Here is a 20,079-nt window from a genome sequence, read left to right on the forward strand (position 1 = left end):
AACAGTAAGAAAACAACTCAATTAAAAATGGCCAAAAGATCTGAATGAACACCTCATCAAAGGAGATACATAGGGGCACTTGGGGGGCTCAGTTGGTTAAGTTTCTGTGTTTGGCTCAGTTCAGGGTCCTGGGATCCAGCCCCACATAAGGCTTTCCACTCACTGGGGAGTCTGCCTATCCCTCTGCCCATCCCCCCCAACTGTACACACGCTCTCTCTCTCTAATAAAATCTTAAAATGAAATATATATGGATGGCAAAGAAGCATGTGAAAAGGAGCTCAACATTATATTTTATTAGGAAAATGCAAATTAAAACAAGATACCATTATATATTTATTAGAATGGCCAAAATCCAGAACAGTAACATCACCAAATGCTGGTGAGGACTAAAGCCAACAGAGACTCATTCATTGATGGGAGGGATGCAAAATGATACAGCCATTTTAGAAGGCTGTCTGATGGTATCTTAGAAAACTAGACATACTCTTACCATGTGATCCAGCTTCTGTACTTATTGGTATTTACCCAAAGGAACTGAAAACTTACAATGACCAAAAAAAAAAAAAAAAAAAAAAAAAAAAAAATTTCTGAGCACAGATGGTTAAATTAGGTTTTTCTGGTAACTGCCCAAACTTGGAACCACCAAGATGTTCTTTCGTGGATAATGGACAAGCTATGGTATGTTCAGACAATGGAATATTCTTTAGTGCTAAAAAGAAATGAGCTATGAAACCATAAAAAGACATGGAGGAGGCTTAAAATGCATATTACTAAGTGAAAGAAGATAATCTGAAAATGACTACATACCCTATGATTCCAACTACAAGACATTCTGAAGAAGGCAATATGGAGAGGTAAAAAGATAAATGGTTGCCAGGGGTTGTATGTGGGAGGGAAGGATGAAGAGGTGGAGCACAGAGGATTGGATTTGCAGGTCAGTGAAAACACTCTTGTGATACTGCAACAAGTGGATATACATGTTATTATACATTCTTCCAAATCCAGAGAATGTATAATGCTAAGAGTGAACCACAATGTAAACTATGGACTTTGGGTGATAATGATATGTCAATGGAGGTTCACTGACTGCAACATATTTACCAATCTGATGGGGGGATGTTAATAAAGTGGAGGCTGTGCATCTGATGGAGGGGGATATGGGAAATGTCTATATCTTCCCCTTAATTTTGCTGTTAACCTAAAAGTGATCTAAAATATAGTCTTAATTTCTTTAAAAAAGAAAAAGAACAGAGATGATTCTGGAAAAGTGGTAAAATAGGAAGCGCCAGGAATCTGCCTGTCTATCCAGATGATATCTGCACTGATGGAATCTGTCTGATGTAACTATTCTGGAATTCTGGAGCCTCTTAAAAGCTTGCAACTTCCTGGGAAAGGCTTAGAAGGTAAACTGAAATGAAATTTTGGTCAATTTAGACCATAGCACAGTATATACCAGTGCTAGGCAGCTGTACACATGTTCCTAGAGCAGCTTGTATACAGCTTCCTGAAGCCAGGGAGGGCAAAAAAGAACCTGTGCTCCAAAAGGTCTGTGCTCTCTTTAATCACTGACTGCAGCTTCTGATCAGAGGTGGCATAAGTGGAAATGCTAAATTGGAGGAAGGCCTTTCCACTTTTCTCCCAGGATAAATTCAGTATACCAAACAGCAGAATCATTCAGCAAAGGACTTGTAAAGGCCGCTGAATTTTGCCTATGGCTGTGAGATGAAATCAATTAGTGGAGGTATTATAAAATGGTACTGCCCAAAATGCCAGCCACTGACTACATATGGCTACCAACACTTAAATTTAGTTTAAGTAAAATTAAAAATGTAATTCCTCCTTAGTACAAGTCACATTTCAAATGATCAACAGCTGCATGTGGCTAGAAGCTACAGTATAAGACAGACCAGAGGAATAACATCCAGGCATGATAAAAATCTCAGCAAACTAAACTTCCTAACCTGTAAGAATCATCCATGAAAAACTTAAGCTAACATACTTACTGGTAAATTAACTGAAAGCCTTCCCCTAACATCAGGAACAAGGTAATGACATCTGCTCCTACCACTCCAACTGAACATCATATATCAAACATCATAGTCCTAGCCAGAGCATGGGACAGGGAAAAGAAATAAAGGTAAAAAGATTCGAAAAAAAATTTAACATCTGTATTCACAAATACCATGATTGTCTTCAAAGAAAAATCATAAGGAACATACTAAAAAAAGTATTTTTTTACAATAGCACCAAAATTTATTAAATTTATAGAATTGTGGAGGCTGAGAAAAATTAAGGCCATTCCACCTCAAGTTTAGCATTAGCACAAGTACAGCCATCTTAGGCCCCTGGGAATAAGAGCTGAACTTTATAGGAAAAACTGCAGAATGTCCTAGGCAGGGAATCCCGTATCGGAAAGACAATAAAGCTCAGAATGCCCTCGGCAGAGAATCCCGTATCAGATCTTAAGAAACTCCCCGACCCTTTCCCCCATATTGGAATGGAAAAAATTCCTCCACCCCTTCTGAAGATCTCCTAGACCAGCCCAAAAAAACCCCAGCTGTAACCCCCTTGGGGGTCCAAGTCCCTGCTCCGCTGTATCGGGTATACTTGGACCCAAGCTCGAGCTTGTAAATAAACCCTCGTGTGTTTGCATCGGTGTCAGCTCCTTGTGGTTTCTCGGATTCGCAATCTTGGGCATAACAAGAATAAATCAATAAATCATGCAGAAGCTGCAGGCTGATCTACAAAAATAGTGATAAAAGAAATTAAAGTCCTAACGAAGTGGAGAGATACACTGTTTTCATGGATCGGAAGATTTGATATTGATAAGGTATCCATTCTCCCCAAAAACTGATCTATAGATGTAGTAAAATCCCAAATGGCAGGATCTGTTCTAGATGCTGATTAAAAAATTTATAATAGGGATCCCTGGGTGGCGCAGCGGTTTGGCGCCTGCCTTTGGCCCAGGGCGCGATCCTGGAGATCCGGGATCGAATCCCACGTCAGGCTCCCGGTGCATGGAGCCTGCTTCTCCCTCTGCCTGTGTCTCTGCCTCTCTCTCTCACTGTGTGCCTATCATGAATAAATAAAAATTAAAAAAAAAAAATTTATAATAAAGGGTGCCTGGGTGGCTCAGTCAGTTAAGCATCAGACTCCTGGGACGCCTGGATGGCTCAGTGATCAGGCGTTGCCTTTGGCTCAGGTCCTGATCCCAGGATCCAGAATCGAGTCCCGTGTCGGGCTCCTTGTGGGGAGGCTGCTACTCCCTCTGACTAGGTCTCTGCCTCTCTCACTCTGTGTCTCTCATGAAAAAATAAATAAAATCTTAAAAAAAAAAAAAAAGGCATGTGACTCTTTGTTTCGGCTCAGGTCATAATCTCAGGGTTGTGGGACTGAGTCCCATCATCAGGCTCCTTGCTAAACAGAGTCTGCTGGAAAGTCTTTCTCTCCCTCTCCTCTTCCTGTGCCCCTGCTCACTCTTGCTCTCTAAAATAAATAAATAAATAAATCTTTTTAATAATGTATATAAAAAGGCAAAAGGAACTGGAAAAGTCAAAACAATTTTGAAAAAGAACAAAGTTGAAGAACTTACACAATTTGATTTCACACCTACTACAAAGCCGCAGTGATCAAGACAATGTAGTACAGGGAGAAAAAGACACACTGATCAAAGGAACAGAATGTAGAATGAAGTAACAGAATCAACAGATTTCTTATAAAACTGCAAAGGCAATTCAAGAAAGAGAGGATGGTCTTTTCAACAAATGGTACTGAAACACTTTGAAATCTATACACATGCTGAATCTCAACCCATATCTCACAACATACCTTCAAAATCAACTCTAAATGGATTATTTCTAGAAGAAAATATACGAGAAAAATCTTTATTAACTTTGGATATGGCCGAATCTTTACACAAAGGGTCAAAGGCAGGATGCATAAGAGAAAAAAGAAAAGATAAATTTGACTCCATTAAAACCTTCTGCTCTGAGAAAGTGTTAAGAGAATGAAGACAGTGGCAAGCGGGTGGTTTAGTGGTTGGGCGTCTGCCTTTAGCTCAGGTCTCAGGTCATGATCTTGGGGTCCTGGGAAAGAGCCCAGCGCTGGGCTTCCTGCTCAGTGAGGAGTCTATTTCTCCCTCTCCCCCACCCCCTCAAATAAATAAAAATCTTAAAAAAAGAGAATGAAAAAACAAACCACAAACTGGAGAAAAAACATCTACAAATTACATACTAAACCAAGGACTTACATCCAGAATATACAAAGAATTCTTAAAATTATGCAAAAAAAAAAAAAAAATAGGCAAAGGCAAATCAAATTTAAATTTAAAAATGTAAAAAAAAGTTGCAAAAAAATTAGTAGGCAAAATATTTAAAGACACTCCATCCAAGAAGATAAAGAAATAAGAACAAAAAAATGCTCATTATTAACCACAATGAGGGGTGCATGGGTGGTTCAGTCAATTAAGCATCTTTTTTTTTTTAAGATTTTATTTATTTATTCATGAGACACACACATATGGAGAGAGGCAGAGACACAGGCAGAGGGAGAAGCAGGCTCCATGCAAGGAGCCGGATGTGGGACCTGATCCTGGGACTGCGGGATCACACCCTGAGCCAAAGGCAGACGCCCAACCACTGAGCCACCCAGGAGTTCCAAGCATCTGACTCTTAATTTTGGCTCAGGTTGTGATGTCACCAATCAGGAGATTGAGTAGTCAAATTCATACAAACAGAAAATAGAATGGTGGCTGTCAGGGGCTGGGATGAGGGGGAAATGGGATTGGTTTAATTGCTAGTTTCAGTTTTGCCAGATTAAACACTTCTGGGTATTAGTTGTACAGCATGTGAATATATTTAACACTAATGAATTATACACTTAGAAGTGGTTAAGATAAAATTTACCACAAGTAAAAAATATAAAGTGTATATATATATATATATATGTACACACATATGTAAACACACATTTGAAAGATGTTTGCCTTCAGAGTTCATCTGGACAAGAGAGGCAAGAGAAGTACACTTAGTTTACTCATAGTGTATCAGTTCTGTGTCTGAAATAACACCAATGTTTCCTTCAAAAGAAAATTATTAATTATCCTGAATGAATGACTGAAGCTTTTGGGATTTATCAGCTCTGGTATTAATTCTATTTTTTTTCTGGTATTAATTCTAAAAGAGAGCCAGTGCTGTTCTTATGTAAACTCTTAATCTAATTCTTTTTTTTTTTTTTTTAAGATTTTATTTATTTATTTGACAGAGATAGAGAGCACACAAGCAGGGGGAAGGGCAGAGGGAGAAGCAGACTCCCTGCTCAGTGGGGCTCGATGCCAGGACCCTGGGATTATGACCTGAACCAAAGGCAGACACTTAACTGACTGAGCCACCCAGGTGTCCCTCTAATTATTAATGATGTTTTTAATTCCTACAATCTTAACTTTTTCAAGAAAATCACTAGGAAAAGTAATCGAGCTCTAAAAGAGAAAACAGTATTATCAAGCCATTTTTGCCCCAAGTAAACACAAATGTCAAATGACTTAACTAGCCAACTTTATAAAAACACTTTAGTTTATGAACCCCATTTTCAGCAAATTTGGCACTCATGCTGTAAATGGTTATGGGGTAGGTCAGAGAACTAGGACTAAAACAAAACAAAACAAAACAAAAAAAAGAGATTTTGAGATTTAAAAATCCCATTAGGAATGCCTGGGTGGCTCAGCAGTTGAGTGTCTGCTTCAGCAGGGCATGATCCCGGGTCCAGAGATCGTGTCCCACATCGGGCTCTCTGCGAGGAGCCTGCTTCTCTCTCTATGTCTCTGCCTCTCTCTGTGTGTGTCTCTCATGAATAAATAAATAAAATCTTAAAAAAAGAAAAACCCCATTAAATTCTGTTTCTGGCTCTAGGAGGATCCTCATGTCTGAGTCTCAGTTCTCTTGTCCACGATACCATGATCCTACTTTAAAAGAGCACTGTGTGTCAATTATAATTCAAAATTCAACTAAATAGAAACATAGCACTCCTGAGGATGGTTTTCATATAGTGTCATTTTCATTATGTGTCACATATTTTTCTGACTAAAAATAATTTTTACTACAGTGATTTAAAGGGGCACATTCATCCCCGTTTATAGCAGTCCATGATAGCCAAAATATGGAAAGAGCCCAGATGTCCACTGACAGATGAATGGATAAAGATCTGTGTACACACACACACACACATACAGGAGTATTACACAGCCATCAAAAGGAATGAAATCTTGCCATGTGCAACGACATGGATGGAACTAGAGGGTATTATGCTAATGCTAAGTGACATAAATCATATGATTTCACTCTTGTGTGGAATTTAAGAAACAAAACAGATGAACATAAGGGCAAGGGAAGGAAAAATAAAGATAAAAACAGAGGGGGAAGCAGATGGTAACAGACTCTTAACTCTAGAAAACAAATGGAGAGTGATTGGAGGGAAGGTGGGTAGGGAGATGGGGTGACTGGGTGATGGGCATTAAGGAGAGCACATGATGTAATGAGCACTGGGTATTATATGCAACTGATGAATCACTGAATTCTGCCCCTGAAACTAATAATACACTGTACATTAACTACACTGAATTTAAATTAAAAATTAAAAAAATAATTTTTACTTACTTGGTCAACTTGTGGCTTTTCATTGCTGTGAGAAATTCTCTGACAATCTCAGGAGTCTGGTGCCTGCATGGTGTTTTTGATATATATTTTAATGTCTACCCCCCCCAAAAAAAAGAAAAAACAAGCATAAGATAAACAAAACTTGAATGAGAAAAAGGGAAGACAATGGCTATAACTTAGTATTCTAAAATTTTTTTTTTTTTTTTTTTTTTTTTTTTTTTTTTAGTATTCTAAAATTTTATTTCAAAATCTATAAAGGGGTGTCTGGGTGGCTCAGTCAGTTGAGCATCTGACTCTTGATTCCAGCTCAGGCCATGATCTCAGGGTCATGGAACTGAGCCCCACATCAGGCTCTCTGCATGGAGCCTGTTTCTCCCTCTGCCTATATCCCTGCCTCTCTCTCTCTGTCTCTCATGAATAATAAATAAAATCTTAAAAAAAAAAAAAAAAAAAGCAAGCTTTTCTGATCTTTTTTTCTTTTTTTTTAAAGTTTTTATTTATTTATGATAGTCTCACACACACACACACACACACACACACACAGAGAGAGAGAGAGAGAGAGAGAGGCAGAGACATAGGCAGAGGGAGAAGCAGGCTCCATGCACCGGGAGCCCGACATGGGATCCGATCCCGGGTCTCCAGGATCGCGCCCTGGGCCAAAGGCAGGCGCTAAACCGCTGCGCCACCCAGGGATCCCAAGCTTTTCTGATCTTAAAAAAAACACTCAAGCTGACAATTGTGTTATATTTCAGACAATTTTTTAAAAGACAGGGAACCCAAAGAATAGTCACAAGTCCATATGGATATAAGTAAATAAATAAAAGGATGAGAAGGATCAAGTGTTTTCTTACAGAAGAATGTGGAAGGAATGAGGGAAATCAATCAATCTTAGGCAACTGAACCACAGTAATAATTACTGCAGGAAAGACATACTAATGAGTACTAAAATTAATGGGCAAAAGCTTTAAGTAGAATATATTATGCATAGCCTCAAAGCATCTTCCCCAAAATATCTATTAATTACTGTGATGGACTGATTGATTGATTCTTGGGTGATGGTTTTAATATATGTCCTCAGGGGTACCCGGGTGGCTCAGTGTGGTTGAATGTCTGCCTTTGGCACAGGTCGTGATCCTGGGGTCTTGGGATTGAGTTCTACATCAGGCTCCCTGCAGGGAGCTTGCTTCTTTTTTTTTTATTTTTATTTTTTATTTTTTTATTTATTATTTATGATAGTCACACACAGAGAGAGAGAGAGAGAGAGAGAGAGAGAGAGAGGCAGAGACACAGGCAGAGGGAGAAGCAGGCTCCATGCACCGGGAGCCCGACGTGGGATTCGATCCCGGGTCTCCAGGATCGCGCCCTGGGCCAAAGGCAGGCGCCAAACCGCTGGCGCCACCCAGGGATCCCAGGGAGCTTGCTTCTCCCTCTGCCTTTGTCTCTGCCTCTCTCATGAATAAATAAAATTTTTTTAAAAAGTCCTCAGATTTTTTGATATCCTTCCTTCAGGAGATGAAGGAGTCCTTTGAATGGACTGGACTTGACAATTCCTTTCTAACTAATACAAAGTGGAAGTGGAAAACCAGTAACTTTACAGCAGAGAGGCCAGATACCACCTTAAGCAAGTAATCAGAGTGAACAGCATCAGTAAGACACTGATATCATATACCCTGTACTACACAATGACAAGGATACATCCTTTCTGTAGCATTCCTTCCCAAAAGCCTAACTTCAGTCTGGTCATGAGAAAACATTAAAACAAAACAAAACAAAACAACCAAAACTGAGGGACATTCTACAAAATACTTGACTATTACTCTTCAGAAGTGTCAAGGTAATGCATGGAAGATGAGAAAAGCCTAAAGACCTGCTAGAGATAAGAGGATATTAAGGAGCCAGCCATGGTAACTGAATAAAACACCCTGTACCCTTGAACAGAAAAAGGGCATAGAAACTGAGAAAATCTGAATAAACTCTTTCTGTAATTGCTTAGTTTTGATAATTGTGCCATGTTTATGGGAGACGGTAACATCAGGGAAAACTAAGAGAAGGGGAAAGTGTTAGAATTCAGGGCAGTCTTTTGACTATTCCTTCTAACTTTAACATTAGCTAACCCTCACCATTGGATAAACTCCCTCCACTTGTATAAACAGAATAAAAACTGGGTTACAGTAAAACCACTCAAATCAAGTAAGAGGTAGTCATGATTTGGTGGCTAGTCATCTGCAGAATAAGCCAACCTCAGTGGTAGTTGGGTAGCCTCTCCAGTAGCATAGGCTTACTTCATAGGTGATAGTATTCAAGTTCTGTTGCCCAGAACTGTGTTTGTTCTTTCCACTTTCTTTCCTTTGCTCTTTCAGATCAGTCAGTAACTGGAACACCTAAGGAAGTAATAAAATATTTTTATGAATAAATTTGATAAATCTTTTTCAAGGTCAATGATTTTGAAGGATAACTAGTATAGTACCTCTTTTCTTTCACAAACCCTCTCCCTTACTCTTGCATTAGAGCAAATATTAGTCTGAGATGCAGCTGACATTTTAAAAATTCTTTTTATCTAAGTTGATAATCCAAATCCATTAGTTTACTGAAAATATTTCAAATGTTTCCTTATCAATATATCTCCCCTGATCTCAAACATATATTGAGGGTTTTTTTTAAAGATTTTATTTATTTATTCATGAGAGACACAGAGACATAGGCAGAGGGAGAAGCAGGCTCCCCATGGGGATCCCAATGCAGGACTTGATCCCAGGATGCCAAGATCACTCCCTGAGCCAAAGGCAGATGCTCAACCACTGAGCAACCCAGTCATCCCATATATTGAGTATTTGAAAGTAAATCTTCCTAAAATATGATCATCTCAATAGAGGCAGACAGAATTTTCCAAAATTCAACACCCATTTATGATAAAAACTCTCAACAAACTGGGTTTAGAGGGAACATACCTCAATGTGTAAAGGCCATATATGATAAGTCCTCAGCTAACATCATACTGAACAGTGAAAAGCTGAAAGCTCTTCCATAAGATAAGAAACAAGAGGGACATCTGGTTGGCTCAGTGGTTGAGCATCTGCCTTTGGCTCGGGGAGTGATCCCCGTCCCAGGATCGAGTCCCATATCAAGTTCCCTGCGAGGAGCCGGCTTCTCCCTCTGTGTCTCTGTCTCTCTCTCATGAATAAATAAATAAATCTTAAAAAAATTTAAAAAAAAGAAAGAAACAGTTCCAAAACACATGTTTCTATCCCATGAAGGAATATCAAATGAAGATCTAAAATATCTAGGATTTGGGGAAGATTGCCTACTATAAACTAAAGTCTTCCCAGCTTTCCTGAATTACTATGTATAATTTACCAAGCTTATAATTCCAAAGTCCACCAGATGGTGTCATCTGTCCTATTTTAAAGTGGAAAATCCAATGAATTCAGTCATTTTAACTAAAATTAATTCAATAATCTTCAGAAGCAAAGGGCAAACTATCAGAGAGGAAAATCCAATAGTTTACTTCAAAGCTATTTACCTCATAGTTACTGAGCAGCGCAGAATTGGCATCCTTCCTGCAAAATAAAGGAAATATTCATCAGTCTGGGCTCCCATTCCTTTGTTGAAATTAAATATCTGTAAAATACTTCCCGTATCAAGATTCAGTAAACAAGGGACATCTGGGTGGCTCAGGGGTTAAGTGCCTGCCTTCGGCTCAGGTCATGATCCTGGAGTCCCAGAATTGAGTCCTACATTGGGCTCCCTGCATGGAGCCTGCTTCTCCCTCTGCCTAAGTCTCTGCCCCTCTCTGTGTCTCTCATGAATAAGTAAAATCTTAAAACAAAACAAAACACACAAAAAAAACAAGTTCAGGAATTTAGGGACTACAACCTAAAACTGAGAAATGTCCTAAGTCCTATTTGTTTAGCTGGCAACAGACAATTTCAGAGCAACCTTCCCTCTTCACAGCCATAGTATATCACACATTCATTACTAAGTAGGTGAACAAAATACTATATACTCATCCTTAGTCTAGATAGGCAGAAGTCAGGTCAGTCATCTGGGAGAAGTTACTTACAGGAAGAACATGGGGCAAAACCAGACGGTAAGGAAGGGGTGTCACTAAACAGCGAGGGTGCTAGAATTAACTGGAGAAACAGTGCAGTCTTATCCCACAGCCATGTCCTTGCCCCAGTACTATCTGCCTCCCATCAGTTATTAACATCTTGGGCAGGCAAGTCATCCTGCTAAATCACCAGAAATGGGATCATTAAGACCACAACAGGGAATTCCAGCAACATCAGGAATCCTACTAGATATCCACAAAGGTGTTCATCTTCTATATCAATTCAACAGATAAAGTTCACGTGTCAAGCAGCGGTCAAAACGTGGTACCCCTGCAATGAAGGCAAAAATGTCATCTTTCATGTATGAGTGAGCATAGCAATGTGACTTGTATTAAAGTATAATCAAGCCCCTCTACAATACTACATAAGTATTTTTAATAGAGCAGTATAGTGTGATAATTAAGAGTTATGAAATCAGACAAATCTGGGTTCATATTCTAGCTCTGCCACTTATAAGGTACAGGAGTCCTGGTGAGTTTATTAAGCCCCCCTAAGCTTCTCCATTCAAAACAAAAAATGGGGATAAAACAGCACCTAGACATGTAGCCTGGATTCTCAACCCAGCTCCACCAAACATTAGGGCTCTGTGAATTTAGGCAAGTTACTTAGCCTTTCTGCTCTTAAATTTCCTCATCCATAAAATGACAAAGTAAGATCTAAGATTACTTACAGGATTTTTAAAAAAGATTTTACTTATTTATTCATGAAAGACACACACAGAGAGGCAGAGACATAGGCAGAAGGAGAAGCAGGCTCCACGCAAGGAGCCCAATGTGGAACTCGATCCCGGGGCCCCAGGATCATGCCCTGAACCGAAGGCAGACACTCAACCACTGAGCCACCCAGGCGTCCCATATTTACAGGATCAAACTAAAAGATGTAAAGTACTAGAACACAGTAAGTACTCAATAAACACCATTTATTATTACTATCTGTGTTATTACCATAACTTCTTCCTACCTCATAAAGCTGTTATGAGGATGAAACAAGACAACAAATTTTAAGTGTAGCATTGTTCTTGGTACTTATTAAGATCTACCTTAATGGAGGAGGCCATTATTCATTAAAGATACCACCTCACTGAATTCTCATTAAAAAAAACCCTGTGGGGGATTCCTGGGTGGCTCAGTGGTTTGGCGCCTGCCTTTGGCCCAGGGCGCGATCCTCGAGTCCCGGGATCGAGTCCCGCATTGGGCTCCCTGCATGGAGTCTACTTCTCCCTCTACCTACGTCTCTGCCTGTCTCTCTCGCTCTCTCTCTCTCATGAATAAATAAATAAAATCTTAAAAAAAAAAAAAAAAACCCTGTGAAGTAGGAACTATTATGATTTCGTCTTTATAAATGATAAAACTGAGGCTCAGAGATTTAAAAATTTGCTTAGAGTCACACAGTAAGAAGCCTCACTGAAGCAGAAGATAACTACGGAACTGTGAAAAATGAGACTAGATTGGACAAATGGAAAGTGGTAATGCAGATTTCCAAAAATTTAGGAAGCCCTCTGGACTTGACACAATGTGTAATAAGACTACTGTATGTTCCTAAACCAGGAGCAGGACTATATGATGAAGATGCTGACACAAAATTTCAAAAACATGGGCCAAATACATGGGTGACTTTCCTAAGCAATCAATAAAGCAAAAAAAAGCAAGTGGTTAACACAAGGATCTGACCTAGGCCTTTGGTCTGCAGCACAGTGATGTCAGCACTCTAATCAAATCAACATGTGAAGCTTACCAAATGCTATTAGACATTCAACAAATAGCTAGGATTTCACAAGTGTTGCTTTGCCCAAATAACCACAATTGCATACAGGTCAGGGAACATCATATTTAAAAGGAAGCTAACACAGGAAGGACAATGCATAATTAGTATAATTACTGTATATGATATGGTTCATTTAAAATTGAAAAGGACAAATCAAACCACATGTCATCTTTGCCTACTTAATTAGGAAGTCAGTCCACAAGGCTTCTTCCTATCTTTGCTTAAAATTGAGTTAAAACTCCCTGTGTGCCCTAAAATACAATGTAACTAAGAGATCCCTTCCCTGAGCAGACTGGAAAAATAATACAAATGTTATTTTCCCTCAAAGCTAAGAGATCCATCCCAGGTGCCATTGTTACAACTTCATTTCCAGATCTGTCATGGAGAATACTCTATGCCTTGGGAAAATTTGTCCTTGGCTATTCCAAGTTATTGCCCCACTGCCCAAGCCAATACTGTTAATGCAAGAATCCAAAGAGCATCATCTATCTTTACTAGAAGCAATATACAAAGATGAAACACTTTGGGTTTACTGAACCTGTGTTTTGGGTCCAGGAGAACAATGGATGCTTAAACAAGTATCACATCTTGCAGATTCTGGCTGGCAGAAGCTGGTTTATTCTTTTATAGGATAGTTTTGTTTTTTTTTGTTTTGTTTTTTTACTCAGTAAATACTAATGGAATAAGTCCCAAAATATGCCAGACTTTCCTTTATTTAATAAAATGTCAATAGAAATAAGATCTACCTTTTATGAAATGAACTATGCTCATTTCAGTTTCTAAATGAACTGTGCATATGGAGAAACATTTTTAAGACAGCTTTTATCCTACTATAACCACCACTAAGTCACAGGTTGCTGGGAATAGGATATGGTAAGATTGCACAGGCACCAACTTAATCAAGTGATCTCATTTAACAGCACTGATGATGATGTGATGCAGTAAGACACATCCCTTAGAGCAATCCTATTAAAGAATGTCTAATTTGAATCTAGCCAGGAGGATATAACCAGACAAATCAAAGTTTAGATTCTTCAACTATCAATGTCATTTGCAACAATGTCAATGTCAAAAAACAGGCTAGGAATCTGAGTAAAAGAGATAAAGAACTATGACAATAAAAGTTGTAGGACTAAAAATGTATGATTCTTGGATGGATCCTGAATCAGTGGTTAAAAAAAATCTAGCAAAAACGACACTTCAATTGGAGAAATTTTGTATTTTAATAATATTGGTACCTCATTGCTAAATTCTCTGGGTGTGACAATGGTATTGCAGTTAAATAGAATATATTTTTAAGACTAGGTAAAATGACATGGTATCTACAACTCTGAAATGAAATGATTCAATAGTGTATGGAGAGAGGATGTATACATGTTTAAGATGAGGCAAGCATATCAAAATGTTAACAAATGGTGACTCTAACTAGAGGGTATAAAGGAACTTGTGCTCTTTTTGCAGCTGTTCTAAAGGTTTGTAATTTTTCAAGTTAAAAAGTTGATCTCTCTCTGTCTCTATGAATAATAAATAAAATCTTTAAAAAAATAAAAATAAAAACAAAAAATAAAAAATAAAAAGTTGAGAAAGGGGATCCCTGGGTGGCTTAGCAGTTTTGCGCCTGCCTTTGGCCCAGGGCGTGATCCTGGAGTCCCGGGATCGAGTCCCGCGTCGGGTTCCTGGCATGGAGCCTGCTTCTCCCTCTGCCTCTCTCTATGTCTATCATAAATGAATAAAAATAAATCTTAAAAATATTAAAATAAATAAAAAGTTGAGAAAAATGGAAATGTAAAACTAAAGAATTCCATAAGGTTAAAATAAGACATCTGAATAACTTATAATTGAAGACATAAAGTACAATTTCCTTCAGTGTTTTTCTTTAGCATGAGTATAATCTGTCAATTACATATTTATAAGCTGTTGTTCCTACTGAGCAGGAATTGTCTGCTCTATATATAGTTTGCACTTCGGTATCATGTAACACATTCACAAGCATTTAAACTTCTACAAACTGTCTACCTACACAGATCTTCATATTCTCCTATAGGACTCAGAATAGTACCGATTTTAATTACAGGGTTTTTTTTGTTTTTTTTTTTAATTTATGATAGTCACACAGAGAGAGAGAGACAGAGAGGCAGAGACACAGGCAGAGGGAGAAGCAGGCTCCATGCAGGGAGCCCAACGTGGGATTCGATCCTGGGTCTCCAGGATCACGCCCTGGGCCAAAGGCAGGCGCTAAACTGCTGCACCACCCAGGGATCCCCAATTACAGGTGTGTTTTTTTTTTTTTTAATTTTTTTTTAAATTTATGATAGTCATACAGAGAGAGAGAGAGAGAGAGAGAGAGAGAGAGGCAGAGACACAGGCAGAGAGAGAAGCAGGCTCCATGCACTGGGAGCCCGACGTGGGATTCGATCCCGGGTCTCCAGGATCGCGCCCTGGGCCAAAGGCAGGCGCCAAACCGCTGCGCCACCCAGGGATCCCCCCAATTACAGGTGTTTAAAGCAAATATTCCAAGTGATGTTTAAAGATGTTTAAATCTTGGGTAGCCCCGGTGGCTCAGCGGTTTAGTGTCACCTTCGGCCCAGGGCATGATCCTGGAGACCTGGGATCGAGTCCCACGTCGGGCTCCCTGCATGAAGCCTGCTTCTCCCTCTGCCTGTGCCTCTGCCTCTCTCTCTCTCTCATGAATAAATAAAATCTTAAAAAAAAAAAAGATGTTTAAATCTATATTTACACGTAGACAGTCACTTAATTTCCTTAAGTAATGAATTGACTGAAGTTGACTTGCTATTTGAAATACAACCTGTGAATTTTGCTCAACTTGCTGAGTCAATTTAATGGATGTAAACAACTACTTTGGAAAACTGAATTCTGAATAAACAGAACAAAATGATCTACTGGCTGATTTTCTTTAGAAACACATATACACATGCAAACAGCACCTTTTAATTGCAACACAATTAGCTTACGTGTGCAATGACGAACAGAACTGCTCAAATTCTATGTTCAACCTATATTATTGATTCAAGTCATGTTCTGCAAAACTAATAAACTCCAGTACAAGAAAACTGGGCAGATTTCAAAGTCAATAAACGTAATCTGTAGCATTCTCCTAGGAGCTAGCAAACAAGTATCCTCTCTCCAGTCCTGTTACCCAACTGTTTATAGGACCTATTAGCTAACTTTAAATCCTAGTATTTCTCGCTGTAAAATGAAGGAAATTCTGACAAGATTTCAATAAAATGATACAGAACATAAATAATCCTTTCTCCCTAATTATGTATCTTAAGTTCAAGAATTAAAGAGTAGGGATGCCTGGGTGGCTCAGTGGTTGAGCATCTGCCTTTGGTTCAGGGTGTGATCCCAGGGTCCTGGGATCGAGTCCTGCATCAGGCTCCCCGCAGGGAGCCTGCTTCTCCCTCTGCTTATGTCTCTGCCTCTCTCACGAATAAATAAAATCTTAAAAATAAATAAAAGAGTAAAACACAGGGGTGCATGGGGGGCCCAGTCAGGTAAGCATCTGACTCCTGGTTTCAGCTCAGGTCATAATCTCAAAATCCTGGGACTGAACTCCATGCCAGGCTCCGAGTTCAGCATGGAGTATGCTGGAGATTCTCTCCTCTTTCAACCCTTCCCCTCTGCTTGCATATGCACATAATCTCTCTAAAATAAATAAATAAAAAATTTTAAAAGAAAAGAGTGAATGAAAGCTTTCCAGGTATATAAATAATCCTAAAACATTAGACAAAGTTAGCCAAATAGCAAATACCTTATATGTAAACAAATACCTAATTTTCCTATATCTTGTATCCTTTTGCCTGAGGAAAATTTCCAAATGACAGTCAAAAAGTTATTTTTTAAAATTCTATCACTTAATGAAATGAAGTATAAATATTCCTCACCTTTAAAAAATTTCTAGTATATTTGTATATGTATTATTCACTCAACAGGTATTTACTCAGTGACTGAAGAAAAAAAGCAGTAAAAACTCAAAAGAAGTTTTCCTTTCATGCTTCCTCCTCCCAGGTCCTAGGAATGCCTGAAAGAGCATTGTTTGTCCTCTCAGAGAAACAGGGTTCTGCTGAAGATCCTCAGGACCACACTGCCAAGGATCACATCTCATTTTGGAGGCCAGTAAGGAACTAGAAGTTAGGCCTCCAGACCTTTCCATTCCAGGGGTCCTTCCACTCTCAAATGACATTCCTAAAGAAAGCTCACTTTCCCATAAACTGCTAGCAGCAAAATTCTTGATTTTTTAAAAAAGATTTTATTTATTTATTCACAAGAGACACAGAGAGAGGCAGAGACATAGGCAGAGGGAGAAGCAGGCTCCATGCAGGAAGCCCGATGTGGGACTTGATCCCAGTACCCTGGGATCATGCCCTGAGCCAAAGGCAGATCTCAACCAATGAGCCACCCAGGCGTCCCTCTTTAATAAGTCACCAACTCCTTGGAAGAATGGACAGGTTGCTACAGAAGAAAAAACTCTTGATTCAAATAATTTTACTTAGGAAAATCAGAAAATCTACATGCCCAGCAATTAGTAAACTAGCTAATTCAATTATATTAATTTTTAGTTAATTTGTTAAATTAATGAAGTATTGTTATATTATTTCAACAACCCTCTGCTGAATTCCTAATGTGTGCCAAATGCAGTGCTAAATACTAGGTGAAAAGACAGCAGTCCTTGCCTTCATGGAACTTTCTCATGAGCGAGACAAGAGGGAGACAAGGCACTAAACAAGTAAATATACATCTATTATTACAACTTTAATTATTCAAAGGAAAAATAAATTATACTAAGAGATAAGAGGAGGACTCTTTTTGGACTGACTGAAATGGAAAAGCAACACTCAACCTGAGCTATCAAAAAGATAAAGAGGGAGCAGGACTGAGAAAAGTATACCAGGCAGAGGGAACAGCAATGCAAAGGTCCTGAAGACCTTGGAAGATTACAGAAACTACTTGACTGCCAGTGTTTGGGAGGTGGGAATTGTAACATGAGAGAGGGTTGGTGAGTAGATGAGGTTATATAGAATCATGTAGGTTCAAGTAAGTAATGTGGATTTCCTTTTAGTAGAACAGAAAGTCAATGAAGGGTTTTATACAGGGGGTGAGTTATCCAATTAATATTTTAAGATCATTCCAGCTGCTGACTGGAAACAGAATGGAGGGAGGACCAGAGTGGAAGCCAAAGGCTACTGCTTAATTTGGACCAGAGATGACAGACTACAGAGTTAGCAATGGAGATAATGAAAAATAGCTGTACACAAAATATATTGAAGGTGGAAATGACATGACTGGCTGATGGACTGGATTTAGAGATAAGGAAGGAGAGCTAGATTTTTGGACTAAGCAATTGGATGGATGATGAGAGAGAAGGGCTACACTTTTGGGAGTTATCAGCATAACTGATATCTCAGTAAAATGGGTAAAATGACCATGGGAGAGGGTGTGGACAGAAAGGGTCCCAAGACTGAGCCCTAGGACACCTCAACATTTAGAAGCCAAGCAAGGGAGAAGAGGAGGGGCAAACCAGGAAAGGAGACTGAGAAATAGTCCTTGACGTAGAGGAAAATGCAGACAGCGTGTCACAAAGCCAAAAGACCTTCTAGAGTTTTTTGTTTTAAGCAGAGTTGACACCTGAGTTTCTGTATCAACTGTTGCTGAGATCAAGAACATTGAGGCCAGAAAATCAACCTTTGAATTTGACAAGTCAGAGGGCTCAGGTAATCACAAAAATCCATTTCTGTAGACTAGTGAGGATGAAAGCTTATGGCTTTTCGGCCTTTTGGCTACGAGCAAGTGAGGATGAAAGCCCAACAGAATGATTGAGACTGAGGGGATAAACAACACTTCCAAGCAGTTTTGTTGTGAGAGGAAGCAGAAATGGAGCAGTAAGTGGACATGAGTGTGGGGACAAGGGAGTTTTTAAGATGTATAAATTAAAGCAGAATCGTATAATGATAGGAAATGCTTTTGTAAAGAGGAAAAATGGGTAATAATAACAGCTTGGGCTAGAGTAATAAATACATCTAAATGTTTTTAAAGTCGTGGATTAAACCCCATTAATGGACTACAAAATAATTTAGTGGGTCAGCATTCTTTTTTAATAAGAGACAATATGAGTATACTGCAATACACTATATTTTACAATATAGTAAAAGTATTGTTTCATGATGTTTTCGTTTCAGTTACATATATATACATTGTGTGTCTTTAAAATCTGAAAAATAACAGACCATTAAAGAGGCAAGAGAACACAAAAGAAAATGTGAGTAACCAACGTCGATGAGAACACAATACAGGTACGCCTGCAAGTTAACGTCGGCTACATAAAACCCACACGCGGGGGATCCCTGGGTGGCTCAGCAGTTTAGCGCCGCCTTCTGCCCAGGGTGTGATCCTGGAGACCCCGGATCGAATCCCACGTCGGGCTCCCGGTGCATGGAGCCTGCTTCTCCCTCCTCCTGTGTCTCTGCCTCTCTCTCTCTCTCTCTCTATCATAAATAAAAAAATCTTAAAAAAAAAAAAAAAAACAACCCACACGCGGAGCAGCTGAAAAAGTTCCATCCGCACGTGGTACTAAGCAAACATCACAGACACGGGCTGTTTCTGTTTCTGCGGTCCCCGTCCCGCCTCAAGCACCTCCTTCTTCCCAGAAAACCTGGCCCTGCCCTAGCAAGGCGAACTGCTCAACAAACTCGGACAGCACCTCTTCCCCAAGGTAGGCCAAGCTCTACCCCAGCACGTATCCATCTCTTCTGCAAGTAATTCCAGGGCAGACTCGGGGCTTAACACTTTCGAGGTCCCCGCTGGGACGCCGGGTGACGTCCCCACGGCGACCCAGGGCACGCTAGGAGATGAGGGTGGGGGGAGCAGGCACACCGCAAGGCCGCCAGGTCTCGTCGCATTGGGCCCCGGGCCGCAGGCACTGGGCGGGAGTAGGGACGAAGGTCTCGAGCGAGCAGAGCGAGGGTCCCCTTCTTCCCCGCGTCCCGCCCCAAGCCTGTCCCCCAAGCCTGTGTAAGGTGCCGCCCCGTGCCCCCGTGCCCCGTCCCCTCGGCCCAGCCGTCCCCAGCCGTGTGCGTCTACGCAAAGCCAGGAACGCGCCGCGGACGACTTACACTTCCATGTCGACCCCGCGTCGTCGCCTCCGGCCGCCAGCACTCCCGCAGCCTCGTACCACGCCGCCGCAGCCGACGCGGCTTCCTGGGCCAGCGGTGCGCAGCCCGCCGCCGAGTCCGCGCAGCGCGGGGCACGCCGGGATCGCCGCGGGGCACGCCGGGATCGACGCCGGGCACGCCGGGATCGCCGCGGGGCACGCCGGGATCGACGCCGGGCACGCCGGGATCGCCGCGCTGCACGCCGGGAGCCGGGGGGCCTCCGCCGGGGTGGGCCGCTCCGTGCGCGGCGCTTTGCCGCGCTTAGGGCTGTTAAAGTGGGGCGGGCAGGGCTTGGCTCCGTCTTCGGGTCTAGGTGATACAAAGCATAAACAGAGAGACTATGGGGTTAGCAGGCCTGAGTGGCGTGCGAACCCCAGAAGTCGGGG

The 20,079-nt window shown here is 40.5% G+C and overlaps 1 protein-coding gene across 3 annotated transcripts in view; it reads right to left on the reverse strand.

Moving 5' to 3' along the window:
• Positions 1–19,797, reverse strand: part of CRCP (CGRP receptor component) — a 37,124-nt gene extending 17,327 nt beyond the window's left edge. Inside the window, exons 1-4 of one of the 3 annotated variants that reach the window (XM_072837613.1) lie at positions 19,655–19,797; positions 10,172–10,208; positions 8,934–9,032; positions 6,652–6,746 (exon numbers count right to left, since the gene is read on the reverse strand). In XM_072837613.1, coding sequence (XP_072693714.1) covers positions 6,652–6,746; positions 8,934–9,032; positions 10,172–10,208; positions 19,655–19,662 — 239 coding nt within the window. In that variant the 5' untranslated portion in view covers positions 19,663–19,797. Of the gene's footprint in view, positions 1–6,651; positions 6,747–8,891; positions 9,033–10,171; positions 10,209–10,946; positions 11,031–19,654 lie in introns of all 3 variants that reach the window. The other 2 variants (XM_072837612.1, XM_072837614.1) reach the window with 2 other exon arrangements.
• Between the last annotated feature and the right edge of the window lie 282 nt (positions 19,798–20,079).

The sequence above is a fragment of the Canis lupus genome, chromosome 8, assembly GCF_048164855.1.
Source record: "Canis lupus baileyi chromosome 8, mCanLup2.hap1, whole genome shotgun sequence".
NCBI lineage: Eukaryota > Metazoa > Chordata > Mammalia > Carnivora > Canidae > Canis > Canis lupus.